General features: G+C 35.1%; 1 protein-coding gene across 1 annotated transcript in view; it reads left to right on the plus strand.

Moving 5' to 3' along the window:
* The window catches only part of GPC5 (glypican 5), a 1,460,926-nt gene that overhangs the window by 502,274 nt on the left and 931,643 nt on the right, over positions 1-27,009 (plus strand). Inside the window, exon 6 of the mRNA XM_007960682.3 lies at positions 20,543-20,663. Within this exon, the coding sequence (XP_007958873.3) occupies positions 20,543-20,663 (121 nt within the window). The remainder of the gene's footprint in view (positions 1-20,542; positions 20,664-27,009) is intronic.

A 27,009-nucleotide genomic window follows, 5' to 3' on the forward strand; every position in this document is an offset into this window, starting at 1 on the left:
TTTGAAGGCAGACATTCTTTGCATGTTCTGGTATATTCTGTTTAAAGCCTTGGTAATATAACCAATGTTTTCAATTTTATCCTTCTCTAAAGAGCAAATTTTTATTGAACTTATGCAAATAACCATATGGCCATAAAAAATAAGAATACTCATGAATAATTTATGCATTTGGAGGATTGAGTAGGGAGAAAAAACAAATATTTCCACCTTTGTTCATAAAAAGTATGCTGTGCCAAATTGCTATACACTACCAAAAGCTTATGAGAGAAAATTTCCATAAATCTAGAGAATTAAGTAAAAATCAACAATGTTTCAAATAAGTCATAAAACATTATGTTCATCAGTTACTTTAAATCATGTGGCTAAATTTTGTCCAGCTTGACCTTGATTTGCAGTTTCATGAATTCATTAGTTTCTTCATTGCAGTTTAAAATGTTTTATTTAGTTCATTTATCTTAAAGTTATTCAAAACTTCCATTTAAGAGTGCATATTAGAGTATTTTCCATGAATCTGATTGCAGATGGCTCTAGAGAATTAAAAACAAAACTGTAGGTGACTAAAACTTAGAACCACTATGGATAAAAATACAGTAAAAGTTTATAATTCATAAGGAAATTTAGTTATTTAAAATAACAACCCAAATCATGACTGATAGCATCATATCAGGACTATCAGACTTTTATAAATTTCACATAATCTTTAGAATACTCACATTGATAATGTAGTCACAAATGCAGCTATAAACAAGAGCTAACACAACAAAAAATATGATTGGTGACATATTGCATTCTTAGTAATTTGTATAATTTTTGAAGCATTAATAACATACCTAGTCATTTTACTTCAGGACAAACATTTACCACATAGTATTTTTTCTCATAAAAATTTATTCTCTTTTCTTTTCAACTATTCTTACCAAAAATAAATTTTCATACCTATGACTTTCTTCACTTTTTTGTCTCCTACTTACTTGTTCCTTTTTAGCATGTTTTTATATTTTTCTAAATTTTTATTTAGAAACAACTTTTAAATAAACTCCAAATTAGACAAAATTATTCTTTTTCTCAATAAAGAACAATTTTATGCTTTTCTTACAATTTTTCATTAAAAACATTTCATTTTTGATACTGTATATACAAAATTATGTATATTGTTATTTTACTTTTTAGTAACATTAGTTTTTAGTGAAAACCTACTAAGCAAGCAATTTTTAATGCTGTTACAAATCAGTATTTTGTAGATACCAATTATTATAAAATTTTAGAAACATGATTCCAAAGAACATAACTTGTTATATATTAATAGACCCAAATATGTTTAGACTTTCTATAAAATATAGGAAGCCAGTAACAAAACTTTATTTATGTTTAGCAATTTACGTTTCAGTTTTGTATCTTATTCAAAAATGACCCAGACGTTTAGTGAGTATCTATAACTTAATTTAACATAACAAAACTTTAATATTTTAAATTAAACAAAGTTTATTCATAAACATTTATCTTTTTTTATATTTATCTGATTTATTTATCTTTAACAATTATACCTAGCTACTTATGAAAACTAAGATATTGGACAAAGTGAGTCATCATTTGAAGATTTTTCTCTGTTAACCATTTTTATAGCCTGTGAATGTCAAGTGTTTTCCTAAATAAGAGACTTGAAATTATTTGCATGGACATTTTGTTGATAACTCAAAAGATGTAGCTGTTTTTATTAAATAAGCAATATTAAATTACTCTCACATATCAAAGATTTATACAAACAAAGATCATTCTGTTTCTAGGCAGAGTTTATAGTTTTATAAACTTTGTGTCAAATCCTGACACCTTGAAACATCTAGCAGAGACAAATATAATCCTGTCTGATCAGTAAACCCTGGAAAAAAATGTATGCCAATGACTTTGTATTTTTGTATTTTTATTTGTATTTTTACTTCATCACCAAATGTAAAACCAACTTATTTATTAAAGATTTACTTAAGTCATGTGAACTAAAAGGCATTTAGGTTTATCACTATATATTTGATATGAGCAGGCATCTGTCTAAACCAATCTGAAGAGAATTTTTAAAGGGATTTCTGGCCCTGTACTCCAGATTTTATTAAGTAGATACAACATATACCATAAAACATGTACATACGTATGAACATACCTAAGTCACATACACACACAATGAAAGATCTTATAGCTTTCATTCTAGAATTTTGGTCATAAGATAGTAATACACATACTAATTTATAAAAGACAGTTGGTTCCAAATTATATATCTGACAAAATAGGGCCTGTTTACATGACTAAATTCTATTACCCATATAGATAGTCTTACAAAGTCTGTGGACCAACATTTTAGATACAACTTATTTTTGAATCTCATTTACCCTTTCTCTCCTACCTCCTTTTCTTCATCTTCAAGTGAGTTTAGGGTTATATATTCCATTGTTTACATTTTATCTAGGAATAGCATAATTGTGTAAGAAAAATAAAATTTCCATGTGGCCTTGAAATCTTAGTAAAAAAATCTATCATTCTTTGCTGTTCTATTTTACTTAACTAGTCAGTGTGGGCGGGAAAGTATTTTACCAGGTTATTTTTTTCCTAGTTTTTTTTCTGGGCCCTTCATGGCACACAAAGCAATTTTTATGTTGGATATAATAAACATATTATTACTCTGAGATCAAGATTTTGACCTTTTTGATTTAAGTGCCTAACATTTATAAACATTTATTTAGATATTTTTCTTTTAGAAATCAATTCTTCTATCACCCTAAGCAATTGTTAGGCAAATGTAAATTTACGTTTCCAGAAGGTGTCTAAGTTGTTGGTTGTCATGGAGCTATGATAATATGTAAAACCATCCATTTGATAGCCCTTCAGGACTTTTTTTGTTTGTTTGTTTTAATTTTGGCTTGCATGCCATAAGCAGTGAATTTTATTTCAACACCTGCAGTAAAGTCAGTAGATTCAAAGTAGGTAGGAAAAAATCGGAGAACTTTGAAGGTTCTACATGTTAAGTGTATAGTTGCAGTCTCTTAATTTGGTACTAAGCAAAAACAAGCTTGGAGATTTCCCCATGATGACCATTGATCCAACAATGTACATGAGGAAAAGCTAGGTATCTGGCTGGAGTCCCAGAAAGCCCAGCATGCCTTACTATTTAAGAATCCCATTCCATTTTTTATAAATCTCTCGAGAGCAAAGAAAATCCTATAAATCTTGTCAAGGAAGGTCACGAGTTTGAATTGGCGTTTTAGATGGCTGTGACATCCTTAGTGATTTTTAATTACTCATTCTGCACCCACCATTTAGAATGTTTGGTTTTGTTCTCAGAAGATTTACAGAAATAAGCAGGGGGAAAGAACCAGTCGTTTGCAGACATGCATCACTAACAAAATGAAACCCAAACCAGAGTGTGCACAAAAATTTTAACCTGGGTGTGCAGATCAAACAAAATATTAAATTAGGCATGCAAAAATAACAAGGGTAAATTCACCAGCAAACACATGTCTCAGAGACGGAATGTGAATTTTGCAGAAACCAGAGTACTGAAGCCAGAAGGACAGTTGTCTTCAAACCAGAAAGGAATTGCCAGGAAAGATAAAAAGTCTTTTATCATCCTAGGAGGGATGTTAAATGTTAAGGTGTTTTACTGAAGGTGGCCTTCTAACCAAACCAAATCCCTAATTTAAAAAAAAAAAAAAAAAAAAAAGACCTCTACAAAAAAGAGAGAAGGTCCGCCTGAGAGAAGACTCAGCAGGTCAGCAGGGCAGGAAAGGCGACCATGGAAGCAGAGCTCTCGAGGGGCTCAGGGGAGACCCTCATCCTGTTTCCTAGAATTGCCAATTCCTTCTGGAAGTGATCTGGCTTCAAGTCCCACTTCTGGACACCATTTATGACAAGCCTTAGAGAGAGGGTCTCTAAAATAAAATAATGTTTATTTGGGGATAGGGCATTGCCTTGGGAATACATGTGCCACAGTGAACTGTGTGTGTATACAGGAAGTAAAGGAAGACAATGGCTTATTAAAAAAAAAAAGGAAGACTATGTAATTGTTTTGAGATAATTACCCTTGACTACAAAGTGCTGAGGTTGGACGAGCAGTCTCTGGGCAGATATTCTCACAGAAGTGTTTCTTTGTGTAAGGCTACAAAGACCTTTTTGCAAGCTTGTAGTTTTTGCAGTCATTTATGATGATTCTTATTACCAGGCATACTTGCATGAGAACCATCTTGTCAGGTCCTTCCTTCCTTCCTTCCTTCCTTCCTTCCTTCCTTCCTTCCTTCCTTCCTTCCTTCCTTCCTTCCTTCCTTCCTTCCTTCCTTCCTTCCTTCCTTTCTTTCTCATGACTTTAAAGCCACTCCATTTCAATTCTGACAAATTGCACAAATGAGAGCAAGTAACCTACAAGGGATGCTCCAGTTTGGGGTATTCTGTGGCTGCTAGGACACACGATCATCAATGGAGTGATTTCAATCTACAGAAATTGGTTCTCTTAATGTTGTGGAGATCAGAAATCTGAAATCAGTGTAATTGGGCCGAAATTAAAGTGTCTATGAAACCAAGCTCCCTCTAATGGTTCTAGAAGGGAATCTATTTCTCCCCTCTTTGAGCTCTGGCATTACTGGGTTTGCGGCTGCATCACTCCAATCTGTGTCTCCATGGTCCCATTGTCTTCTCCATTTCTGTCTTTAAAGAAATGACCTCTGTCTCAGTCTTACAGGAACACAGATGATTGTATTTAGGGCCTGCCCAGATAATCTTGGATAATCCCCCCAATAAAATTTTTTTTTTTTTAATTTTTGAGACAGAGTCTCACTCTGTCATCCAGGCTGGAGTGCAGTGGAGCAATCTCAGCTGGCTGCAACCTCCACCCCCAGGTTCAAGCAATTCTCCTGCCTCAGCCTCCCGAGTAGCTGGGACCACAGGCGCCTGCCACCAAGGCCGGCTAATTTTTTGTATTTTTAGTAGAAACGGGGTTTCACCGTGTTAGCCAGGATGGTCTCAATCTCCTGACCTCGTTATCCGTCCGCCTCCGCCTCCCAAAGTGCTGAGATTACAGGCGTGAGCCACCGCGCTGGTCCCCCATTTTAAGACCCTTAATTTAATCACATCTGTAACCGCCTTTTGTAAGCTTCGTACAGATGACTAAGGAAAGGGTCTGAAGGGATAGAACTCTCCAGACGGGGGGACAGAGTACGTAAACACTGACAGACCTGGCAGAAATCATGAAAGGACTGAAAGAGGAGAATAGGGGAAGTATAAAGGATGAGGGAGAGATCGGCCAAATGTCTGTGTAGGTGTGGAATCTCTAGTTCATCTAAACCGGAAACTTCCATTCCATTTAGACTACAGAGGTCTTCTGAAATCCTGTGTATGCACGTTTTCCCTACACTGAGTCAGCCAACTGTGTATGTTGGGTGATTGCCACTATTAGGAATCTAAAAATCCCTAGGCACATGCAGTTTTATGGAACGGAGTCCTGCTGTTTTCTGTGTAACAGAGTTTGCCAAGACATAGCTGGACTAGCAATTTTCTCATATATACAAGCGAACACAAATTAATTTCTGTTACATACGTAGCTTGTTGTCTGAAGACTGCTTGGTAGTAGGAATTTGGCTGTAGTGTAGTTAAAGTGAGGCAAGAACAGGAATCCGAGTTGTTTTCCCAACTCCTCCTTTTCCTCTTCCTCCTCCTCTTCTTCCTCCCCCTCCTCCTCCTTTTTCATCAAATACTTTAAAATATATACATTTTTATTTTATGATTCAACAGACCATGAAATGGAACTGTTGGACAGGACTTTAAATTGGAATAGAGACAAGACTGAAACTGTGTTATGCTCAAATTCCAATGTGTTTTTTTTTAAAATAGTAATTACTACCGGGTTGTTTTCATTAAGAAAAAGTTATTTACAAATCTTTTCAAACTTCATGTTTTTTCCACAGGCCCAGGAACACAGCTTTTTTGCTATTCAAAGTAGAAGTAAATATAGAGAGTGCTGTGTGTTTGTATGTGTGTGTGTGCGTGCACATGTGCATGCATATGCGTTTATTTTTAAAATGTATTTAGTCCTTATGTTAATATGCCTGGCACTTAAGAATCCTAAGTAATTTGTTTGGTAAAGTCAGAAAGAAGAGCAGTCAGAGAGGTGTTCACAATGAAAGCTACAAAAATCAGCTTTTGACTTGTTGGATAGGCTCCCATCCCTGATTCAAAAATACCTGGACCACCTATCAAGGCCATCCAATTCATAGAGAGTTGGTGATGGGCCTGACTTAAAGTCTGAAAATTACATCTGTAAAACTATGTTCTCTATAAAAATTTGCACATTTGCCAAAGTGAGGACAGGAAAAAGTTCCATTAAATGTAGATTCAATAAATGTATTAGGAAAGATTTACTCAAGCCTGTCTTCCCAGCACTTTGGGAGGCCAAGACGGGCGGATCACGAGGTCAGGAGATAGAGACCATCCTGGCTAAGACGGTGAAACCCCGTTTCTACTAAAAAATACAAAAAACTAGCCGGGCGAGGTGGCGGCGCCTGTAGTCCCAGCTACTCGGGAGGCTGAGGCAGGAGAATGGCGTGAACCCGGGAGGCGGAGCTTGCAGTGAGCTGAGATCCGGCCACTGCACTCCAGCCTGGGCGACAGAGCCAGACTCCGTCTCAAAAAAAAAAAAAAAAAGAAAGAAAAGATTTAATTAACTATCTCTCTGTAAAAACATATCTTGTGACTGCTGTTCCTGTTCTCATTGGTGTTTATCTGCTGGTAAAATGCTCACCCATATTTCTATTTGCTGTGTGGTGCATTGCAACCGCAGGATTCTTCAGATACAACCTCTGCTTTGTGATTTACCTCAACACTTTAACCCCGAGATTCTTTTTTGCTGTACTTCAGTGTATTTCCCAGAAAATATATTCTCTATGAGGGATAAAATAAAATATCAATTAGAAACAAAAAAATTCAGAGAGATATTAACCCTTCACTTTTCTTAGTTCTCAAACATTGTATTTTTCACCATATCATAAAACCAGGTCCCAATAAAATACCATCATGCAGGCAATTTAACATCATGTAATTTAAAATACCATCATGCAGGCAGCTTTCAACAAAGCATCCTATAAGAAAAGATTATTTGTACTTATATCTTTAAAATTTTGAAATTACTATTGAAGATTATTTTTAGTATATTGTCCATTGTCTGTTGCTTAAGGACTTATAGATCTTGCTTAAGAGTTTAGAGTTACCAAAAAATAGCTGCGGACATATGCAGATACTATTTTATTAACTGACGATACCTATTTGCATTCTGGTTTTCCTTTTGGCCTTCACTAAGGTATGACTTATGACTTACAGGAACATATGTGATTGTATTTAGGGCCTGCCTAGATAATCTTGGATAATCCCACCATTTAAAAAATTTTTTTTTAATTTTTTTTATTTTTGAGACAGAGTCTCACTCTGTCGCCCAGGTTGGAGTGCAGTGGTGCAATCTCAGCTCGCTGCAACCTCCACCCCTGGGTTCAAGCAATTCTCCTGCCTCAGCCTCCTGAGGCTTATGACTAAATTTTAGGCTGAAGGGTAGTATTTCCTTCCCTAGGTCTTTCCATATAATTGTCACCTCCTTCTCTTTATTCTGTCATTTTGTCCTTGTTTTATAGTTCTATAGTTTTTATTCTAAGTAGTCTCAAAGGCTTTTCTGGAAATACACAGTGTATAAGTACAAAATGATGAAATAAACATACTTCTTTATTTTGTTTTAAAAGATGCTTGGGTGGGACTAGATGACCTCTAAGATCCTTTCCAGCTCTAAATTTATGTTACTGTCACCAAAGACAGACAAAAAAATCTATTAGGTTATAGGCCTAAAGATTGATGCCAACTACTATATTGCTGCTCTGGGTATGTTTCTTGTTGAAGGCAGTGCTAGATTCAGTGACCTGTTCCGGCCCCTTACAGTATTATGGTGATGAAATGAGAGAACTGGTTGCTTAAGAATATTTAGTTAGATATCTTTTTACTCTTAAGCATCAACAAAAATAAGAAATAGAAAACAGAAGAGCCGAATTATTTCTTTTGAGCTGTTTATAATAAATTTGGACAACTAAGCTAAGCCTGAGTGTAGCTAATGTAATGAAATTAGTCATATTTGAATATTGTCACAACCTTACTATCACATTAGCATTAAATGTGATTAAAATGTATTCTTTGTTTCTGTGTGAGTCTCCACAGAATCAGCTATCAACACCTTCATGATAAACGAGCCCTTCATTGCTTTCAGGAAACTTTTAGATTCAGAGCAGGTGATTGGGCTTCTGCTTTAAAAGAGAACAAATCATTTTTGAAGTGTCTTTCCTGTTGCATGTGTGAATTTAGAACACAGAAATTGTCCATTGCTTTATTTTTGCTCAGAGGTAGAAGTTATTAAAAATATAGGAAATACTAGATATCGTATACTGATAATTTCCAAAACTAATTATTTTTCTTAAGGCCATCTGAATTAGAATAAAAACATAAATGTTAAAAATCAAGCTATAATTTAAGAGGTGTACTTGTGAAATATAAACATTGTTTTACAGTAATAAAATGTTTCTCATGGGAAAATAGAATATGACTTTGTTGAAGCTCAAGGGAATATCTGTTTTCATTCAGGTAGTTTCCAGATTTTTGTCTTTACAATGTTCTGTGTAGTGATTTAAATACTATACCTCCAAAATTTATGTCCACTAGGAACTTCAAAATGCAACTTTTTTGGAAGTAGGGTCTTTGCAGATATAATTAACTCAAAGATTGAAATGAGGTCATCCTGGGTGAAGGAGGGCCCTAAATCCAATGTAAATGTCCTTATAAGACACAGGAAAAGACACACACAGAGAAAGTCATGAGAAGATGGAGACAGAAATTGGAGTTATGCAGTCACAAATCAAAGAAGGCCAAGGATTACCAGGAGTGAGGGAGAATTCCTCCAGAGGCTCTTCAGAGGGAGAATGGCCCTGCCAACATCTTGATTTCAGAGGTCCAGGGTTCAGAACTGTGAGAGAATATATTTCTGTTCTCTTAACCCACCAAGTTTGTGATAATTAGGTATGATGGCTGTAGGCAACTACTACATTCTAATTCAGAAGTTCTTCTTGATTTTATTATATCATGTGTTGGTAGGAAGTACCAGGGTGTTTCATTTGCATGATATGTTAGTAATCTTAGAATTATCGTATCTTGCAAGTAATTTTAAAGTATGTTTTGTTTTTCTCTTTTCACAGCTTTTATTTTATTTTATTTTTTTAATTTATTTTTTATTATTATACTTTAAGTTCTGTAGCCAGAAGCTTTTTAAATACGAAATTTAATTCGTGCTTGTGTCAATTACATTTGAAAAAAATACGAAAAAGCTCTATAAGATTCTAGAATCTTTCAGAATTTTATAATGCTTCTAATGAAAAGTTAGTTAAATAAAATCTGTGCCCTAAATCACTTTGTTGTTGGCTTAAAATAGCATTTAATTTATTAGTATTCAGATAATCGTTTTCCCTTAAATAGAATATTTACTTTCATATGTTGGCATCAGACAGTGACGTGAGACAGCAAATCAGTACAAAGTGGTGATTATCTATCATCATAAATCCATGAAGGATAGCCTTGATCTTACTGAGAAGGGCTTAATTTAATTTAATTTATTTTTATTTTTATTTTTTAACTTTTTTATTATAATTTATGTTCTAGGGTACATGTGCACAACGTACAGGTTTGTTATGTATGAATACATGTGCCATGTTGGTGTACTGCACCCATTAACTCGTCATTTACATTAGGTTTATCTCCTACTGCTATCCCTCCCCCATCCCCCAACCCCACAACAGGCCCCAGTGTGTGATGTTCCCCTTCCTGTGTCCAAGTGTTTTCATTGTTCAATGTTCAATTCCCACCTATGAGTGAGGACATGCGGTGTTTGGTTTTCTGTTCTTGCGATAGTTTGCTGAGAATGATGGTTTCCAGCTGTGACCATGTCCCTACAAAGGACACAAACTCATCCTTTTTTATAGCCACATAGTATTCCATAGTGTATATGTGCCACATTTTCTTAATCCAGTCTGTCATTGATGGACATCTGGGTTGGTTCCAAGTCTTTGCTATTGTGAATAGTGCCGCAATAAACATACGTGTACATGTGTCTTTATAGCAGCATGATTTATAATCCTTTGGGTATATACCCAGTAATGCAATGGCTGGGTCATATGGTATTTCTAGTTCAAGATCCTTGAGGAATCACCACACTGTCTTCCACAATGGTTGAACTAGTTTAGAGTCCCAACAACAGTGTAAAAGTTTTCCTATTTCTCCACATCCTCTCCAGCACCTGTTGTTCCCTGACTTTTTAATGATCGCCACTCTAATTGGTGTGAGGTGGTATCTCATTGTGGTTTTGATTTGCATTTATCGGATGGTGAGTGATGATGAGCATTTTTTTCATATGTCTGTTGGCTACATAGATGTCTTCTTTTGAGAAGTGTCTGTTCATATCCTTTGTTCACTTTTTGATGGGGTTGTTTGTTTTTTTCTTGTAAATTTGTTTGAGTTCTTTGTAGGTTCTGGATATTAGCCCTTTGTCAGATGAGTAGATTGCAAAGATTTTCTCCCATTCTGTAGGTTGCCTGTTCACTCTGATGGTAGTTTCTTTTGCTGTGCAGAAGCTCTTTAGTTTAATTAGATCCCATTTGTCAATTTTGGCTTTTGTTGCCATTGCTTTTGGTGTTTTAGACATGAAGTCCTTGCCTATGCCTATGTCCTAAGTGGTATTACCTAGGTTTTCTTCTAGGGTTTTTATGGTTTTACACCTAACATTTAAGTCTCTAATCCATCTTGAATTAATTTTTGTATAAGGTGTAAGGAAGGGATCCAGTTTCAGCTTTCTACTTACGGCTAGTCAGTTTTCCCAGCACCATTCATTAAATAGGGAATCCTTTCCCCATTTCTTGTTTTTATCATGTTTGTCAAAGATCAGATGGTTGTAGATGTGTGGTATTATTTCTGAGGGTTCTGTTCTGTTCCATTGGTCTATATCTCTGTTTTGGTACCAGTACCATGCTGTTTTGGTTACTGTAGACTTGTAGTATAGTCTGAAGTCAGGTAGCATGATGCCTCAACCTTTTTTTTTTTGGCTTAGGATTGTCTTGGCAATGTGGGCTCTTTTTTGGTTCCGTATGAATTTTAAAGTAGTTTTTTCCAATTCTGTGAACATAGTCATTGGTAGCTTAATGGGGATGGCATTGAATCTATAAATTACCTTGGGCAGTATGGCCATTTTCATGATGTTGATTCTTCCTATCCATGAGCTTGGAATGTTCTTCCATTTGTTTGTGTCTTCTTTTATTAGATTGAGCAGTGGTTTGTAGTTCTCCTTGAAGAGGTCCTTCACAAACAAACTAGAAAACCTAGAAGAAATGGATAAATTCCTTGACACATACACTCTCCCAAGACTAAATCAGGAAGAAGTTGAATCCCCGAATAGGCCAGTAACAGGCTCTGAAATTGAGACAATAAGTAATAGCCTACCAACCAAAAACAGTCCAAGACCAGATGGATTCACAGCCGAATTCTAGCAGAGGTACAAGGAAGAGCTGCTACCATTCCTTCTGAAACTATTCCAATCCAAGAAAAAGAGGGAATCCTCTCTAACTCATTTTATGTGGCCAGCATCATCCTGACACTAAAGCCTGGCAGAGACACACCAAAAAAAAAAAGAATTTTAGACTAATATCCCTGATGAATATCGATGCAAAAATTCTCAATAAAATACTGGCAAACTGAATCCAGCAGCACATCAAAAAGCTTATCCATCACGATCAAGTAGTCTTCATCCCTGGGATGCAACACTGGTTCTATATACGCAAATCATTAAATGTAATCCAGCATATAAACAGAACCAAAGACAAAAACCACGTGATTATTTCAATAGCTGCAGAAAAGGCCTTTGAAAAAATTCAACAGCCATTCATGCTAAAAACTCTCAATAAATTCAGTATTGATGGTACATATCTCAAAATAATAAGAGCTATTTTTGACAAACCCACAACCAATATCATACTGAATGGACAAAAACTGAAAGCATTCCCTTTGAAAACTGGCACAAGACAGGGATGCCCTCTCTCACCACTCCTATTCAACATAGCGTTGGAAGTTCTGACCAGGGCAATCAGGCAGGAAAAAGAAATAAAGGGCATTCAATTAGGAAAATAGGAAGTCAAATTGTCCCTGTTTGCAGATGACATGATTGTATATTTAGAAAACCCCATCATCTCAGTCCAAAGTTTAAGCTGATAAGCAACTTCAGCAAAGTCTCAGGATACAAAATCAATGTGCAAAAATCACAAGCATTCTTATACACCAGTAACAGACAAACAGAAAGCCAAATCATGAGTGAACTCCCATTCACAATTGCTTCAAATAGAATAAAATACCTAGGAATCCAACTTACAAGACTTAATTTTAAAATGCATTCCTGGAAAAGGCAAGTTAGTAGAACATTTCAAACTCATATAGCATTATGTGTGATTGACTACAATTATAATTGATCATTTTATATTTGGACAGTCTCTTTGAATCAAATTAGGATAATTATCAATTGAAGATTTATTATCATTTGCTTTGAATTTTTGATTAAAAAATTTAAAACCATAAAAACAGATCTTTGACTCTAATAAAGATATTTATTCTTTCTTGGTAAGATTGGGGAGGGGTTTAAGAAAAGCTAAGCAATGTTCTATTTTTTTTACATAGGCAAATGTTCATTTGTGTTACTTTTTAATTAGATAGTTAATTTTTTTTGAAAGGACAGCTTCCCAAACACTACTGATTATATATGTGCAGTCATTAGTTTTTCATGTGAAAATATTATCTTTCAAATTCACACAGCTGCTTGTTGTATGAAATGCAATGGGACTACTTACCTGCCACCTGACTAAACTGGCATGTGTAGATTCACACCTTGCCAAATGAGGAGTTAGTGTGAAGAGTGATTAATATCCATTCTTTAATGAGTTTCTAAGTCTTTCTGAACATGTTTTTATTCTATTTATTGCAGTGGTATGGTAAAATTTTCGTGTTGGTTCTGTACAAAGCATGATAATATCTTTATTAATGTTAATGACATTCATAAGATATCGTAAAATAGTATATTCTTAATAAGAAATTTATTATATATAAATAACAATAAAGATCATAATAAGCTCTCCTGAATTCCATTTATTTTGACTTCATTATTAAGTTTAAAAACATAGATGTCAAATTTTGACATTATTTATGTGTAATTATAAAGCCAAATAAATGTTAGAGATTAACTTAAAAGTAGTTTTGTGGCTCAACAATTGAAGTGAGATAGTGGGATCACAAAAGCCTTAATCATTTTGAATTGATTCCACAGATGTCTCCTTTCTCTAAATCCCCTGTAAGCTTCCTATCTTCCATGAAAGGTTATTCCCATAAACCTGGCACATAAAATCAATCATATAACTCTTTTTTATTCTGAGATTTCAAGGGTCGGGACTTTCAACATAGAGAAAAAGTGCTGTGTACAAGCTGAATGTACATAAGGTAACACTCACTCGGCAATGGAATCCAGTATTTCCCAAGTATTTGAGGAAACTTACAAAAACCAAATCTCTAGTACTTGTTTTCACATTTGCTATCAGAAGTAGGAAGGGATGCCTAGAAATAGTTTGAATGGAAAATTTATTCTTGTAGAAGCAGTTCACTTCACTGATGAATAGATACAACTATTTCCCAGACCTCCTTTTAAGCCAAGATAGCAACATTTTTACGAGAACCAAAGATAAAACCAATATTTAATCTCCTAGAAATTAGGAGATTTATGACTCTGGAAATGGAAAGAATTTTAATATCCAGCCACATAACCAAGTCATACAAGAACATAATAAACAAACTAATCAAACAACAACAAGAATAACGACCACAACATGGCCCCCATTCTGTCTTTAACCCCGATAGAAATAGCAATAAGGTAAAACAAGAAAGCTCTCATCAAGTGTTTTCTTCATCTGCTATGAATGATTTATTCTTACATTCTGTCCCAGTCCAATTATCAAAAAATTCTAAGACAGACCCCTTTAACTCATTTGTAATGAATTCCAGGGTCAGATTTCAGATATTGTTTCCCCCTGAAATTGTGTAAGTGCACATCAGAATACTACACTTTTGGTGTGAATCTGAGCCAAATTCTATTGTATTCTAAATAAAGTGAAATTACTATCAGCCAATAGGGCATGGTATCAGGTTTAAACAGGACAATTTGGTGAAGTCAGGAGAAATGACTTCCTCCTGATGTGCTGTATACAGATTTATTACAACACCTTTTAATATTTTATATGTTCAACAGAGAGGGAACTAAGATCTTGTTAATCATCATTTAAAAACAATTTTGTAGAATGTAAATATATCAGGGCTTGCCTTTTTTCCTTGTTAATGAAAAACAAGTAGTGCTTGGGGAGCAAGTATTCCTTTTCAACTGCTGTCACTCATTCCCAGCTCTGCTTAGAAGAAATAAGCACGGATGGTGGGTCTATTACTTCCCCAACAAAAAATTTGCCTGTCTTATCTTTTTTGTGTTTTATTCCATCCTTCTCATTGTAATGTGAACAATATTTCAAGTCAAGAAACTTCTGTAGGGATCTTTGAAATGTTTTGTCCATTACTTGTACATTAAAAAGGAAAAGAAGGAATTAATGATTTATTAAAATGTCATGAGGGGAACTAAAATAAAGTCTTTGTTTTTTTTTTTTTTTTTTTTTTTTTTTTGGAGACGGAGTCTCGCTCTGTCACCCAGGCTGGAGTGCAGTGGCGCGATCTCGGCTCACTGCAAGCTCCGCCCCCCGGGTTCCCGCCATTCTCCTGCCTCAGCCTCCCGAGTAGCTGGGACTACAGGCGCCGCCACCTCGCCCGGCTAGTTCTTTGTATTTTTTAGTAGAGACGGGGTTTCACCGTGTTAGTTAGCCAGGATGGTCTCGATCTCCTGACCTCGTGATCCGCCCGTCTCGGCCTCCCAAAAATATTAATTTAGAGACCATGTTTTTTTTGCATGCAAATTAAAGTCTTTAGGAAAGTAAGGTTTTATATCAAACTTAGATCCTAAAGTACTCATTTAACGATGACAAAACTGCTTAGTCCATATTAAATATACCTGTGTGGGTCTTTTTTATGTATACTGTGGCTTAATGAAAGTTTGTCTATTGTAAACATATTAAGAAAAAGAGCATAAAGGCTTTTTAACGTAATTTTATAAGGCTGAAAATACATACAAACAGTAAACTACTCAAATCTTAACTGTACATCTCAATACTGTTTTTCAAACAAACTTAGCACTTCTGTGTATCCAGTACTAAAATCAGGAAACTTGATACTACTTTTTCTAGACACTATGTCATTGCACAGCTCTTAGGGTGATTTGGAACACAACTGATTAGTTTTAAAATTTTTAGTCAATTAGATCATAGAATATGTTCTGTATCTTGCTTCTTTCATTCAATATTTAGTTTATAAGATTTGTCACTCTTTTTGCATATAGTTATAATTCATTAGTTCTCATTGCTATATACTATATCATTATGCAAATATAATGTCCAATTTGTGGTTATTTTGAATGGTGCTTCTCTGAGAATTCATGTATCTGTCTTTTGGTAAATGTTGCTGGGTATATGCCAAGGTCATAAAATATGGTTAGATTTAGCATACATGGGAAATGGTGGTTTCTGTCAGTTTACATTTCCATCCACATTGGGAGAGAGTTCCAGTTGCTCCACATCTTTGCCAACACTTGGTATCATTTCTGTTTTTTATTTGAACTGTTCTGATGTATATGTATCACTATTTCAATTGTGGTTATTTTGGACATTACAAAACTGGAAGAGAATAACTGATTTTATTAAATCATGTTTCATTTGAAGCAATGTGTGTCTACTTTGCAGTATTTTTCCTTTTTTATATGACTCATAAGAAGAGTGATCTGGAAATATTCAATAATATAACAACTTGGAATGAGATTTTCAATCAGCTATAATTCTAATAAATTTTATCTAAGTATTATTTTAATGTATTAATAACTGTGATAATTAAGAACAAAAACAGAAGGTAAGTAATTCCTTAGATTAACATTAAACAACATTCCTGCCTTTTTAAATAAACTTTTCTGGTCCGGAAGTAAATAACATAAATCAATTAATAGCTTAAGTGAAATTAAGAGATGAGTCTCAGTTTTCATTGCCTATATTATATCTGTGTTTCTGGAGAAACAGAAAATCCGTACAACAAACCTACAGTCAGCTAGTTTCTTCTCACCCTGCCAGCAACTGTTATATTACTGTTTAACTGGTTATATGAAACCATTTGTTGAGGAGGGTTGTTTTGTTTTGCCTAGTTTTACTTTCTTTCTTTTTTTTTTTTTTTTTTAAGGCAGCTCTTTTGCCCAGGCTTGAGGTCTATGAGTTTTATACTCATGGTCACATGGTCAGTGTGGTGTGATCACAGCCCACTGCAGCGTTAATATCCTGGGTTCATGTGATCCCCCTTCCTCCACTTCCTGAATAGCTGGGACTATAGGCGCATGCCTCCACACCCGGCTTGTTGAGGAGGGTTTTGAAGAAAATCATGCATCCCTTCTTAACTATAAACAGTGAAACCTTAGAAAATGTAATTAAAGAAAAAAAATAACACTTCGCACCACGCTAATTATATCTTTACCTTTTATTAGTTGGTTTCAGGATTGATACTTATTCGTGGTTGTATTTTGGAGTGGATGTTCCTTGCAGCACACTTTATATACATGGTGTGGCCTACTTGAGTAACTTAAGTTACTTAATCTATCCAGATCCCAGATTCTCAACCTGTAGAATGGGAGTAATTATAATACAAATATTATATGGTGGTTTAGTCCAGGTCCTCCAAGAGGTAGATGTTGAAAAGGGGTTAAACCCAAGAGGATTTTATTAAGGGAAATTCCTATGAGAGAAAATGGAGAGGAAGCTGAGTAAGCCTGGAAGAGCCCTCAGCTGTGAGGAAAGTCTGAACCAGAGTGAAGGAAAGAGGAAAGGAAGGTTGGGTGGAAGCACTGGAGCATGAAGTACAGTCTAAGGAAGGGTAAGAAAAGTCTTTAGGGAATCCTGAGCCAAGTCTGGTCCTCAGAGAGACCCTGTGTCTCCTAATGAGGGATCTGCATTAGCAATCCTGCTGCCCTCAGTCATTGACTGAGGGGCAGATGCAGAAACAGATTTTAGAGTGAAGCAGTAAGTGGCCTTAGTCAATCAGACTTCCCGTACTTTGAGGTCTATGAGTTTCTTATTCATGGTCACCAAAAGATGTTTATCATGAATTGACAAACTCTAGATAGAGTAAAGCAATGCCTAAATCGTAGTTATGCACTTATCTATTTATTTATTCCTATTATTCATTATCATTATGAATATTCAACACATTAATAAAAGAGCCACATGTGCAATCTACTTGGGATATTGGGAGTATAAAGAATAACACAGCAGTGCTACAGATAATTTAAGAGATGGTTACTCTCTCTCTCTCTTTTTATATATATGTATATATACACACATATTTATACTCATATATATGAGTATAAAATTTTATTTTTCTAAAATAAAGAATAATGGGTTTCCTTCTACTATTTGTTATTGATGTATACTGCCAAATCCCTAACAGATACTGGAATACTTAACTCTAAGCTCCCTCCATGCCTACAAAAAGAAATGAGTTCAAGGTTATATTTTAAATCAAAAGATTTATTAATATTATTTTTATCATGTCCAATGGATATTATCATTATTAAAAAGTTTAATCACTTATTATTACTTGAAGGACCTAGTTAGGAAATGTTCAATCCAATTCTTAAAACTGGTCACTGGAAGTACATTGTCTCGGAAAGAACTGCATATTTCTTGAAACCCCTTTCATATAGCCACAGTCTCAAACATAGAACCTTCTTGTATTTTCTTCGAAGATTTTTCCGTTTCTGTAGAAAATTCAGACGGTGTTTATGGATACTACAATACTCTGCTCAAATATAGGGAAGGAAAGTTACATTAAAATTAGAATATTTTTGCTGAAAAGTATTATGATATTTAATCTAAACAAACAAATTACTCAGATGATAGTGTTTGTTTTAATTTTTAAATGTCTCTTTAATTTCAATAGTTTTTGGAGCACAAGTGGTTTTGGTAACATGGATGACTTGTATAATGGTGAAGTCTGAGGTTTTATTGCACCTGTCACCCGAGTAGTGTACATTGTACCAAACGTGTAGGTTTTTATCCATCGCGCCACCCCCCGCCACCCACCACCCCCCAACCCCCCCCCCCCCCCACCCCCGCCAACTTCACCATTCTGAGTCTCCAGAATCCATTATCTCGCTAAATGAAGAATCTTAAACATTCAGGGTGGAATCTTTGGGGTGTGGCCCTCTATCCATTGCTTTCCACCGTTTGTACTCTCTGTTTTGTAAATAGAGGTCCATTCTCCCTGTCTGCTTTGTTCAGGTACCTTTTCCATTTTCCTTGCTGGGATGACATCTTTTGCCCTGAAGTTCTCATTAACCACACCACAGCTGTCCTCTTCTTACCTCAGTACATCTAAGGCTACCTAAAGTTACAACTTCTCTCTTAGTTTTTCCCTAGTCTGAGTCCAAATGGACTTCTCCATATCCAGAATGTCTACTACCTGTCCTATCTTTCCTCACGCTTGGCATGTGCAGTTCCTTCCAACTACTTTCGTAATGTTGTATTTTAACTGTTGAGTTGTATTTATATTATGCTATTCTGCCAGGCAAATAAGGGTATTTATATTGCTGAAATCTATGGTATTTTTAAAATGTAATAAAATGTAATGAATAAACATACAAATGAATGAGTTAATTGCTATATTCCTGGTTAAGTAATGAACGTTATGAGGACAAAAATTGAGTCTTACACCTTCTTATAATTCTAATCACTGAGTACAGGAGTTGGGATATAGCATGCACTGAAGACATCTTTGTGACTAATGAATTTAAATATATTTATTAATTCTAAGTTGACATTATATGATTGTAATTTGGGGAAGGTAGTGAAATTTCAAATGGCTTTCACCACTTGTGAAATGACCCTTTTACACACCACATGATGTACCAGATCTTTGTTTAGGTGAACCTAGGTGAAAGCGGATTGTTTCCTCTACTTAGAAAATATTTTGCAGATTTCAGTTCCTTATATATTTGATTATTGAAACTTTTACAGTTATGGTTTATGATATTGATTTGTACAGTTATATAATTTATATATATTTTGTGTATTTTATATATATCATATATATATATGCCACATGTGTTATCTGCTTGGAATATTGGGAGAGTAAAGAATAACATACCAACGCCACAGAGGATTTAAGAGATGCGCTCTCTCTCTCTCTCTCTATGTGTGTGTGTGTGTGTGTGTATATACATATAAATAAAATTTTATTTTTCGAAAATAAAGAATATTATTACACATTAACAACATAAGTATAATTGTTTTCCTTAAAGCATTTGTTATTGATGGATACTGCCAAATCCCTAATGAATACTGGAATTCTTAACTCTAAGTCCCTCTATGCCTACAAAAAGAAATGGGTTCAAGGTTATTTTAAAAATCAAAAGGTTTATTAATAACGTTATTTTTATCATGTCCAACTGATATTATCATTATTAAAAAGTTTCATCACTTATTACTTGGAGGAGCTAATTAGGAAATATATATATAATATATATATCAGGCTAGTATATATACACATATATGTATATATACATACATATAATATATACATACATATATACATATATTACATATATGTGTATAGATTTTATATACATGTATACATATGTACTATATATGTGTATATATTATACTATATAGTATATATAGTATATATAATTATGCATATATAGTATATATGTGCTACAGAATATATACATATAATATACACATATTATATAATATATGTATACATATTATATGTGCATATATCTATATATAATATATAATATATAATGTAATTATATATTATATTATATTATGTAATTATATATTATATATGTATATATACTACTATATATTATATATATTAGGCTACTATATATAGTAGTGTGTATGTATACAATATATAGTAGCCTAATACTTAAAAAATAAGATAGGAACTGTATAACATAAGCTGACTTAGACAATATGGGTGCAGACATATGTATAATGCAGCAAGACCTTATAACAAAGTGAGATATATATTAACTCTTTGTAGCATATTGTTAAGTAGTATTAGAAAACAAATTTAATTTTTGTTTGGATCCATTGAGTGAATAACATTATTTTTAGAATAATCTAATGGCACGATAAGCATTTCTGTGCCAAGAGAAAAATACATTGGTGTATTCTCTAAAGGAGGAAATTCTGACCTGAAATATGTTCAGACAGCTGTGGCAGGTAATACTCTGATCAGGTACTAAGTCATATATCTTTCACATTTCCCTTGCCAGTTATACTCAACGTGTGGTTGGAAATGGAATCAAAGCCCAGTCTGGAAATCCTGAAGTCAAAGTCAAAGGAACTGATCCTGTGATAAATCAGATTATTGATAAACTGAAGCATGTTATTCAGGTAAGTCCTGATCCTATATTTATTAGTAAACTCAGTAATAAATAATAAGTGGTTACTTTCTGTTATATTTGGTAAATATGCTAATCCTATCAGATAATCCTACCTAAAATATTGTAACACATTATTTGTATCAGGACATTTGGAAATATTTAATGATTTTTGTGTGCAGTCAATATGCAGTGGTATTTTAATGCTGGACAATCTGTATCTGTAAAAAGCAAGCCTCAGCCTCAGCATTTCAATAGTGAGAATCTCAGCATATGCTTTGTCTTCAGTGAATAAGTTTGAACATGGGAATCACTGTGACCATTAAAGAAAACACATATAAGACCATAGAAGATGCCAGAGTTATCTTTCAGGTAATTCTCTGAATGTTGCTATGAAGGCTTTGCAGCATTTCAATACAAGTTAGGTCATAGATGAATAATATGTATTTATAATATTTGTTTCCTATAACACCTTTTACATGTTATCTTATAATCTAGCAAATGGTTGTTTATGAACTACTTCTGTTTTATCTTCAATAATACTTTTCATCAGGTGAGTGTGTATTGCTGTTTTTAATACATGGCAAATGAAGCATGAACATATTTATCAAAATAATATTTCACTGAAATAGTCTATTAATTAGAACCAAACATTATGTTGCATGTTGTGACTATTACTCTCCATTCTGCATCTATTGATGTTTGGGATAAGAAAGGCTATTTTTTGTTTTAGTTATTAGCCATTTTCAAAAATTTATATTGGAATATACTTTCATTGTTCCTAAGCAAAACTTTGTATGGGTAGTTGATATTTATTTCTAGTATCATGGGTCAGAAACAATACCTGAATAGTACAGAGTTTTTATTGCATACAACATATCCAAGAGTCAATAGTAGACTTCTCATAATTGTTCTGCAAAGACAAAGCTTAAGTTTTTGCAGACCAGTTCTTAGACTCCCATTTTCACAAGAGTCCCCGTATCTCAAGGAAAGGATACATAAGAAGGACATGGGGGTTGGCGTCCAATACCATAGATTTCTCCCTTCTGCGAGGCAACAATGCTTATTCTACCATTGATACCTATAGAAAACAGAGCTCTCGCCCTGGCTGTCAAAACCAAAAATAAATTCTACTGGAAAAGTCTAAGAGAAAAAAGTGGTATCATGGCTACTGATGAGTTAAACCTCCCAGCCTCTGCTGAGCTGGTCCAGTTGGTACCTCACAGTATCGTCCACTATAGTATAATATGTACATCTAGATTATCTGAAAATTTGAGTGCATAATTGATGATAAAACCAAAAGAGCTTTAATAGTAATCAGCTCCTCTTATTGAGGAGTGAGTATAATCTCACTGTGAGAACATGGTGATATCTTAGTGGTTTCTTAAGTGGGGTAAGCATTTCACAGAGGGTGCAGGAAGGAAAAACAGACCTTAAGTGCACATTTATTCAGTCTCATTCTTTTATATTTCTTTGGTTGTAGTAAGGTATATAATATATATAATATATTAGTGCAATAGCACATACGTATAATTTACAAATACATAAATATACATATTAACTGGGCACTTATTCAGTTTTTTAAATAAGATATGTACAGGATGAAAGCAGAATGGAAACCCTATTACAGATAATAAGGATGGTGCTATTCCATAAGAAGTGCACGTTATAAGAAAACATATTCACAGAGGAACACATAGACACCCAAGATAGAAAGGGTAATCAAAACCCTTAGGAGGACAGTTCACATATTTATTGCCCATTCAGCAAAACACTGCCCCCTTCCTCCACCATTTCTGGTTTTGCCGGTTTCAAAGCCATAGCCTTTTCAAGGTGGCAGAGGGAAGTCATCCTACTTTTCTTTTTTAGCTTCTGTGTGAACTTGAGTCCGATTCTTTAATCTTTATAGAAATGTGCAGATCTCCAATTATTCATGCTTAAGTTTCATTCTGGGGTTGCAAGAGAATATCAAATACAATGCTACCTTTGAGGTCTATCCTTTTAAGGTCTGCTAGAATTATATGATTGAAATTTAGATTTTTATAGAGGATAGCAGAAAGTTCTGTCTTGCACAGGTGTCACTGAAACATTCACCTTTAATGCCTAAGAATATGCTCTTTCATAAACTGCTCTCCTGGAGATGAAGAGAAATGTTTTACTTTGCCAAACTTTTGACTACTGATAATGCACATATGCCCTGGCAGGGATGGCTATTGTACTGTCAATATCAAGGGATGGCTAACAGCACCTCCACAATGTCAGCTATGAAAGGATTCAGAAAATAGCCTTCTGTGAGAATTTATTAATTTAGGAGTAGGGCCATGGAAGATGTCAACATAGGAATAGGTTTCAGATCCTAATATGTAGATTTATATGATCACTTCTTAGTGTTTGTATAAAATTTACTGTATTTTTTATCATAAGAGATATTAAATTTACTTTCCACCTTTGTGCTATGAAAAATGCCATCTCTCACCATAGGGACATACGTGTATTAAAGAATATAGAAGTAAGTCAGCCATAATAGCAAAAATTGCCTGCATACACTCATCCAAAAATACCTTTTTCGGGCTGCCATTGATCTGAACCTTATTTCTACCCTGAATTGTCTGCAATTAGATCACTAAGGAAATAGATAAAGATTTTTACTTGGAAAATGTCACTTTTTAATGTTTTAATAATTAATTCATTCAAAATACTCAACAAATACTCATTGAGTTTCTAGTATGGTCCTGGTTTTGTACAGGCACTGAGGTAAAAGTGGTGAATAAAGCAGACACAACCCTGCTCTCATGGGCTTTCCATTGTAAGAAAAAAGTAAATAAACAGTAAATAAAACCAGTATTGTGACTGACACGTGTTATAAACAGAACCAAACAGGATGAGGTAGGGAAAGGTATTTTAAGAAGAATGTGCTGGTGAAGGCCACTCAGGGGGAGATGTTTGGGTTGATACTGAACAAGGAGAAGAAAGGAGTCATAGGAAAACCTGTGAGAACTGTGTCTGGGGCAGAAGGAAAAGTAGGTGCAAAGGCCCTGTGGCAGGAATACGTTTATTTTATTCAGAGAACAGAAGGCCATGCAGCTAACACAGAGTGAGTTAAAGGGAGGAGGTAAACATACATCAGGCTCTGGGGAGTCTAGTAGGCTCTGGTAAAGAGTTTATATTTTCTCCTAAGTGGACTAAGAAGTCGTTTAAAAACTGTAAGCAGAAGCTGGTGGGGTGCAGTGGCTCATGCATGTAATCTCAGCACTTTGGGAGGCCGAGGCAGGTGGATCACCTGAAGTCAGGAGTTTGAGACCAGCCTGGCCAACATGGTGAAACCCTATCTCTACTAAAAATACAAAATTTAGCCGGGCATGGTGGCACATGCCTGTAATCCCAGCTACTCAGGAGACTGAGGCAGGAGAATCCCTTGAACCCAGGGGTCGGAACTTTCAGTCAGCCAAGATGGCTCCGCTGCACTCTAGCTGGGGTGACAGGGCAAAACTGTGTCTCAAAATAAATAAATAAATAATCACAAATTTAATAAATAAATAAAAACTGCAAGCAGAAGCTGATACAATTGAATTTATGTTTTCTGAGGACTTCACTATGAAAAATTGACCCTGCATGCAAGAATGAAAAAAGACAGTAGTACACACAGAAGACCACATAATTGGAACTGGAATAGTAAGAGTGGATAAGCTGATTTAGACATATATTGGAAGTGGGGTTATTGTGATTCGTTAATGGATTGGAAGCCTGGGAGGTAGGAGAAAGTTGATAGCAAGGTTTGGTGGGATGATAGTGTCACTAAGTGATAAAAAGAATTCTGAGAGAAGAGTAGGTCTGATGGAGAGTCCCTGGGATTGATTAAAAATCAGTGGTTTTGTTAAATGTGAGATGCTTATTAGATACCCAAGAGGAATGTGCAGAACTCAGGGAGACTACACAACTGGAGGTGTGTGTTTGTAAGCACAGCATGTGGATAGTACTTAAGCCTTGAGATTGTATAAGGTTGTTACCTTTCCTTTAGAGTATAAATTCACACCAAAACTGTTAGGGGAGACTATAAGACAATGGAATCATACAAAAAAATTGTATTGCAAAAACCTATGAATGGATAAAACATTTTATTAAATGTATTTGGCATCTTTTATATACTTAGACAGTTGATCTAGGACGGAGAAGATACTTAATAACATTAATTTTTTTCTTACTATAAGAATAATGACTCAGGAGGCAGAGGCTGCAGTGAACTGAGATCAGGTCACTGCATTCTAGCTCCAGGAGACAGAGACTCTGTCTCACAAAACAGCAACAACAAAAATAATAATGAGTGCTCATCAGAAGGAATTGAATTTTATTATTCTAGGAAATCTGATGGAAAAAGTGAAAAATAAATATTGATACCATTTATAAAACAATGAAAAAGACTTACAAGAGAAAGCATCTAGGCTTTTTTCTATACTTAATTATGCATATAAATACATCAGTACTTCACTTCAAAAAGTAAGATCATAGGGTACATTTGATTTTGTGATATGAACTACTCACCTGATCACACAAAACAAGTGCTTTTCCATGGCATTAAATATTCTGCTATCTGGTTGTTAGTGCTGGCATATTATCCTATCATATGGAAAGATTACAGTTTTACTTCACCCAGTCACCTGAAGTTGGATATTTAGGTTGTGACCAGTTTTTTATGATAATAAAGACTAATAGGAATATCAGTAGACATAAAATGTTTTTGGCATCTTTTTTTCTTGTAATACATTCTACAAATTGAAACTAACAATATGTTCCTTAATAATTTTATTTTGATACATATTGCCACATTTTTCTCAAGGGAAGTTATAGCTAACAGAAAGTGTCAGCTTTCTCTGCATGGTAAGGGTGTGGGTGGAAGCTTGGCAGTGACCCTGAGACATGTCGGTATAAAACATCATTGGGCTCTCTAGAGACCAAGGTAGCAGTCCTGTACAAATGTTAGCCTGAGCTGGGTGTCACCTGGGAGTACTCCAAGGACGTCCAAAAGAACTATTTAAGTTAGAAGACAATTTATAAGAAAAATTTTGGCCAGGTGCGGTGGCTCACGCCTGTAATCCCAGCATTTTGAGAGGCTGAGGCAGACAGATCATGAGGTCAGGAGTTCGAGACCATCCTGGCCAATCTGGTGAAACCCCATCCCTACTAAAAATACACACATTAGCAGGGAATTGTGGCGTGCACGTGTAGTCCCAGATACTAGGGAGACTGAGGCAAAAGAATTGCTTGAACCCGGGAGGTGGAGTTTGCAGTGAGCCAGGATCATGCTGCTGCACTCCAGCCTGGGTGACAGAGTGAGACTCTGTAGAAAGAAAGAAAGAGAGAAAGCGAGAAAGAGTGAAAGAGAAAGAAAGAGAGAGAGAGAGAGAGAGAGAGAGAGAGAGAGAGAGAGAGAGAGAGTGGGAGGGAGGGAGGAAGGGGAAGGGAGGGGAGGGGAAGGGAGGGGAGGGGAGAATGTTTATTTCATCATTTGGGATAAGCCCTATATTTACATCCTGCACACATCCCCTCTTCTTCACCCCCCCACCCCACCCCACAAAAGCTGGGATCTGATGTAAACAGAGACCTTTGGATTATAGCTTGATCCTTAAGGAATATCTCAGAAACTTCAATGTTCCTTCACTCCCTCTGCAAATCCTTCTGAATTGAGAATGGGAACCTTGGCAACAGAGGGGAGTCATGCACCTCCCTTTTCCATCTGTGACTCTGACATCTTTCTCCAGATCAGTCATTGTGCAAATTCTCGGAGTTGCTTTCTGGCACTTTCCTGCATTCCAAAGCCTGTTTCTGAAATGGGCAATATTTGTCCCTTTGAAAATCATCCGTGATAAATGTGGTATAGCCAATGGCCAGTGAAAATTTTCCTAAAGGGAGAAAACACTTATTCCTAAATGTTAACATTAACTTTTTCAGATGTTTGAGTCAGACTCAATTGCCTTTTAATATTATAGATTGAAAACAACACTAGGTTCATCTTAGTATATCTGATTGAGGAAATGTGAGAGCCTTTTTAATTTAGATTTGCTCACCTAGCAAACTTACTTTGAAACTTCTTGGTCACATTATGTTTGTTTACAGGAAAGTTGTCAGCAAAAATGTCACAGTTGTGCAGCAATTTATCTTTAAACACTAAATGACATCTATCATTTTTCAAAGAAAATAATGTCAGCAGTTAAAATCCTAACTGCTGAACACTGTTAGTTGAGAATTATAATGCCCCATTGCTTAGAAATTAATTTACCTACTTTCGATATGAAACATAAAAAGTAATATCACAGCAATTTTCTGGATTTATTTTATTGCAAAACCAATAAATGTTACAGTGT

The sequence above is a fragment of the Chlorocebus sabaeus genome, chromosome 3 (genome assembly GCF_047675955.1).
Source record: "Chlorocebus sabaeus isolate Y175 chromosome 3, mChlSab1.0.hap1, whole genome shotgun sequence".
Taxonomy (NCBI): domain Eukaryota; kingdom Metazoa; phylum Chordata; class Mammalia; order Primates; family Cercopithecidae; genus Chlorocebus; species Chlorocebus sabaeus.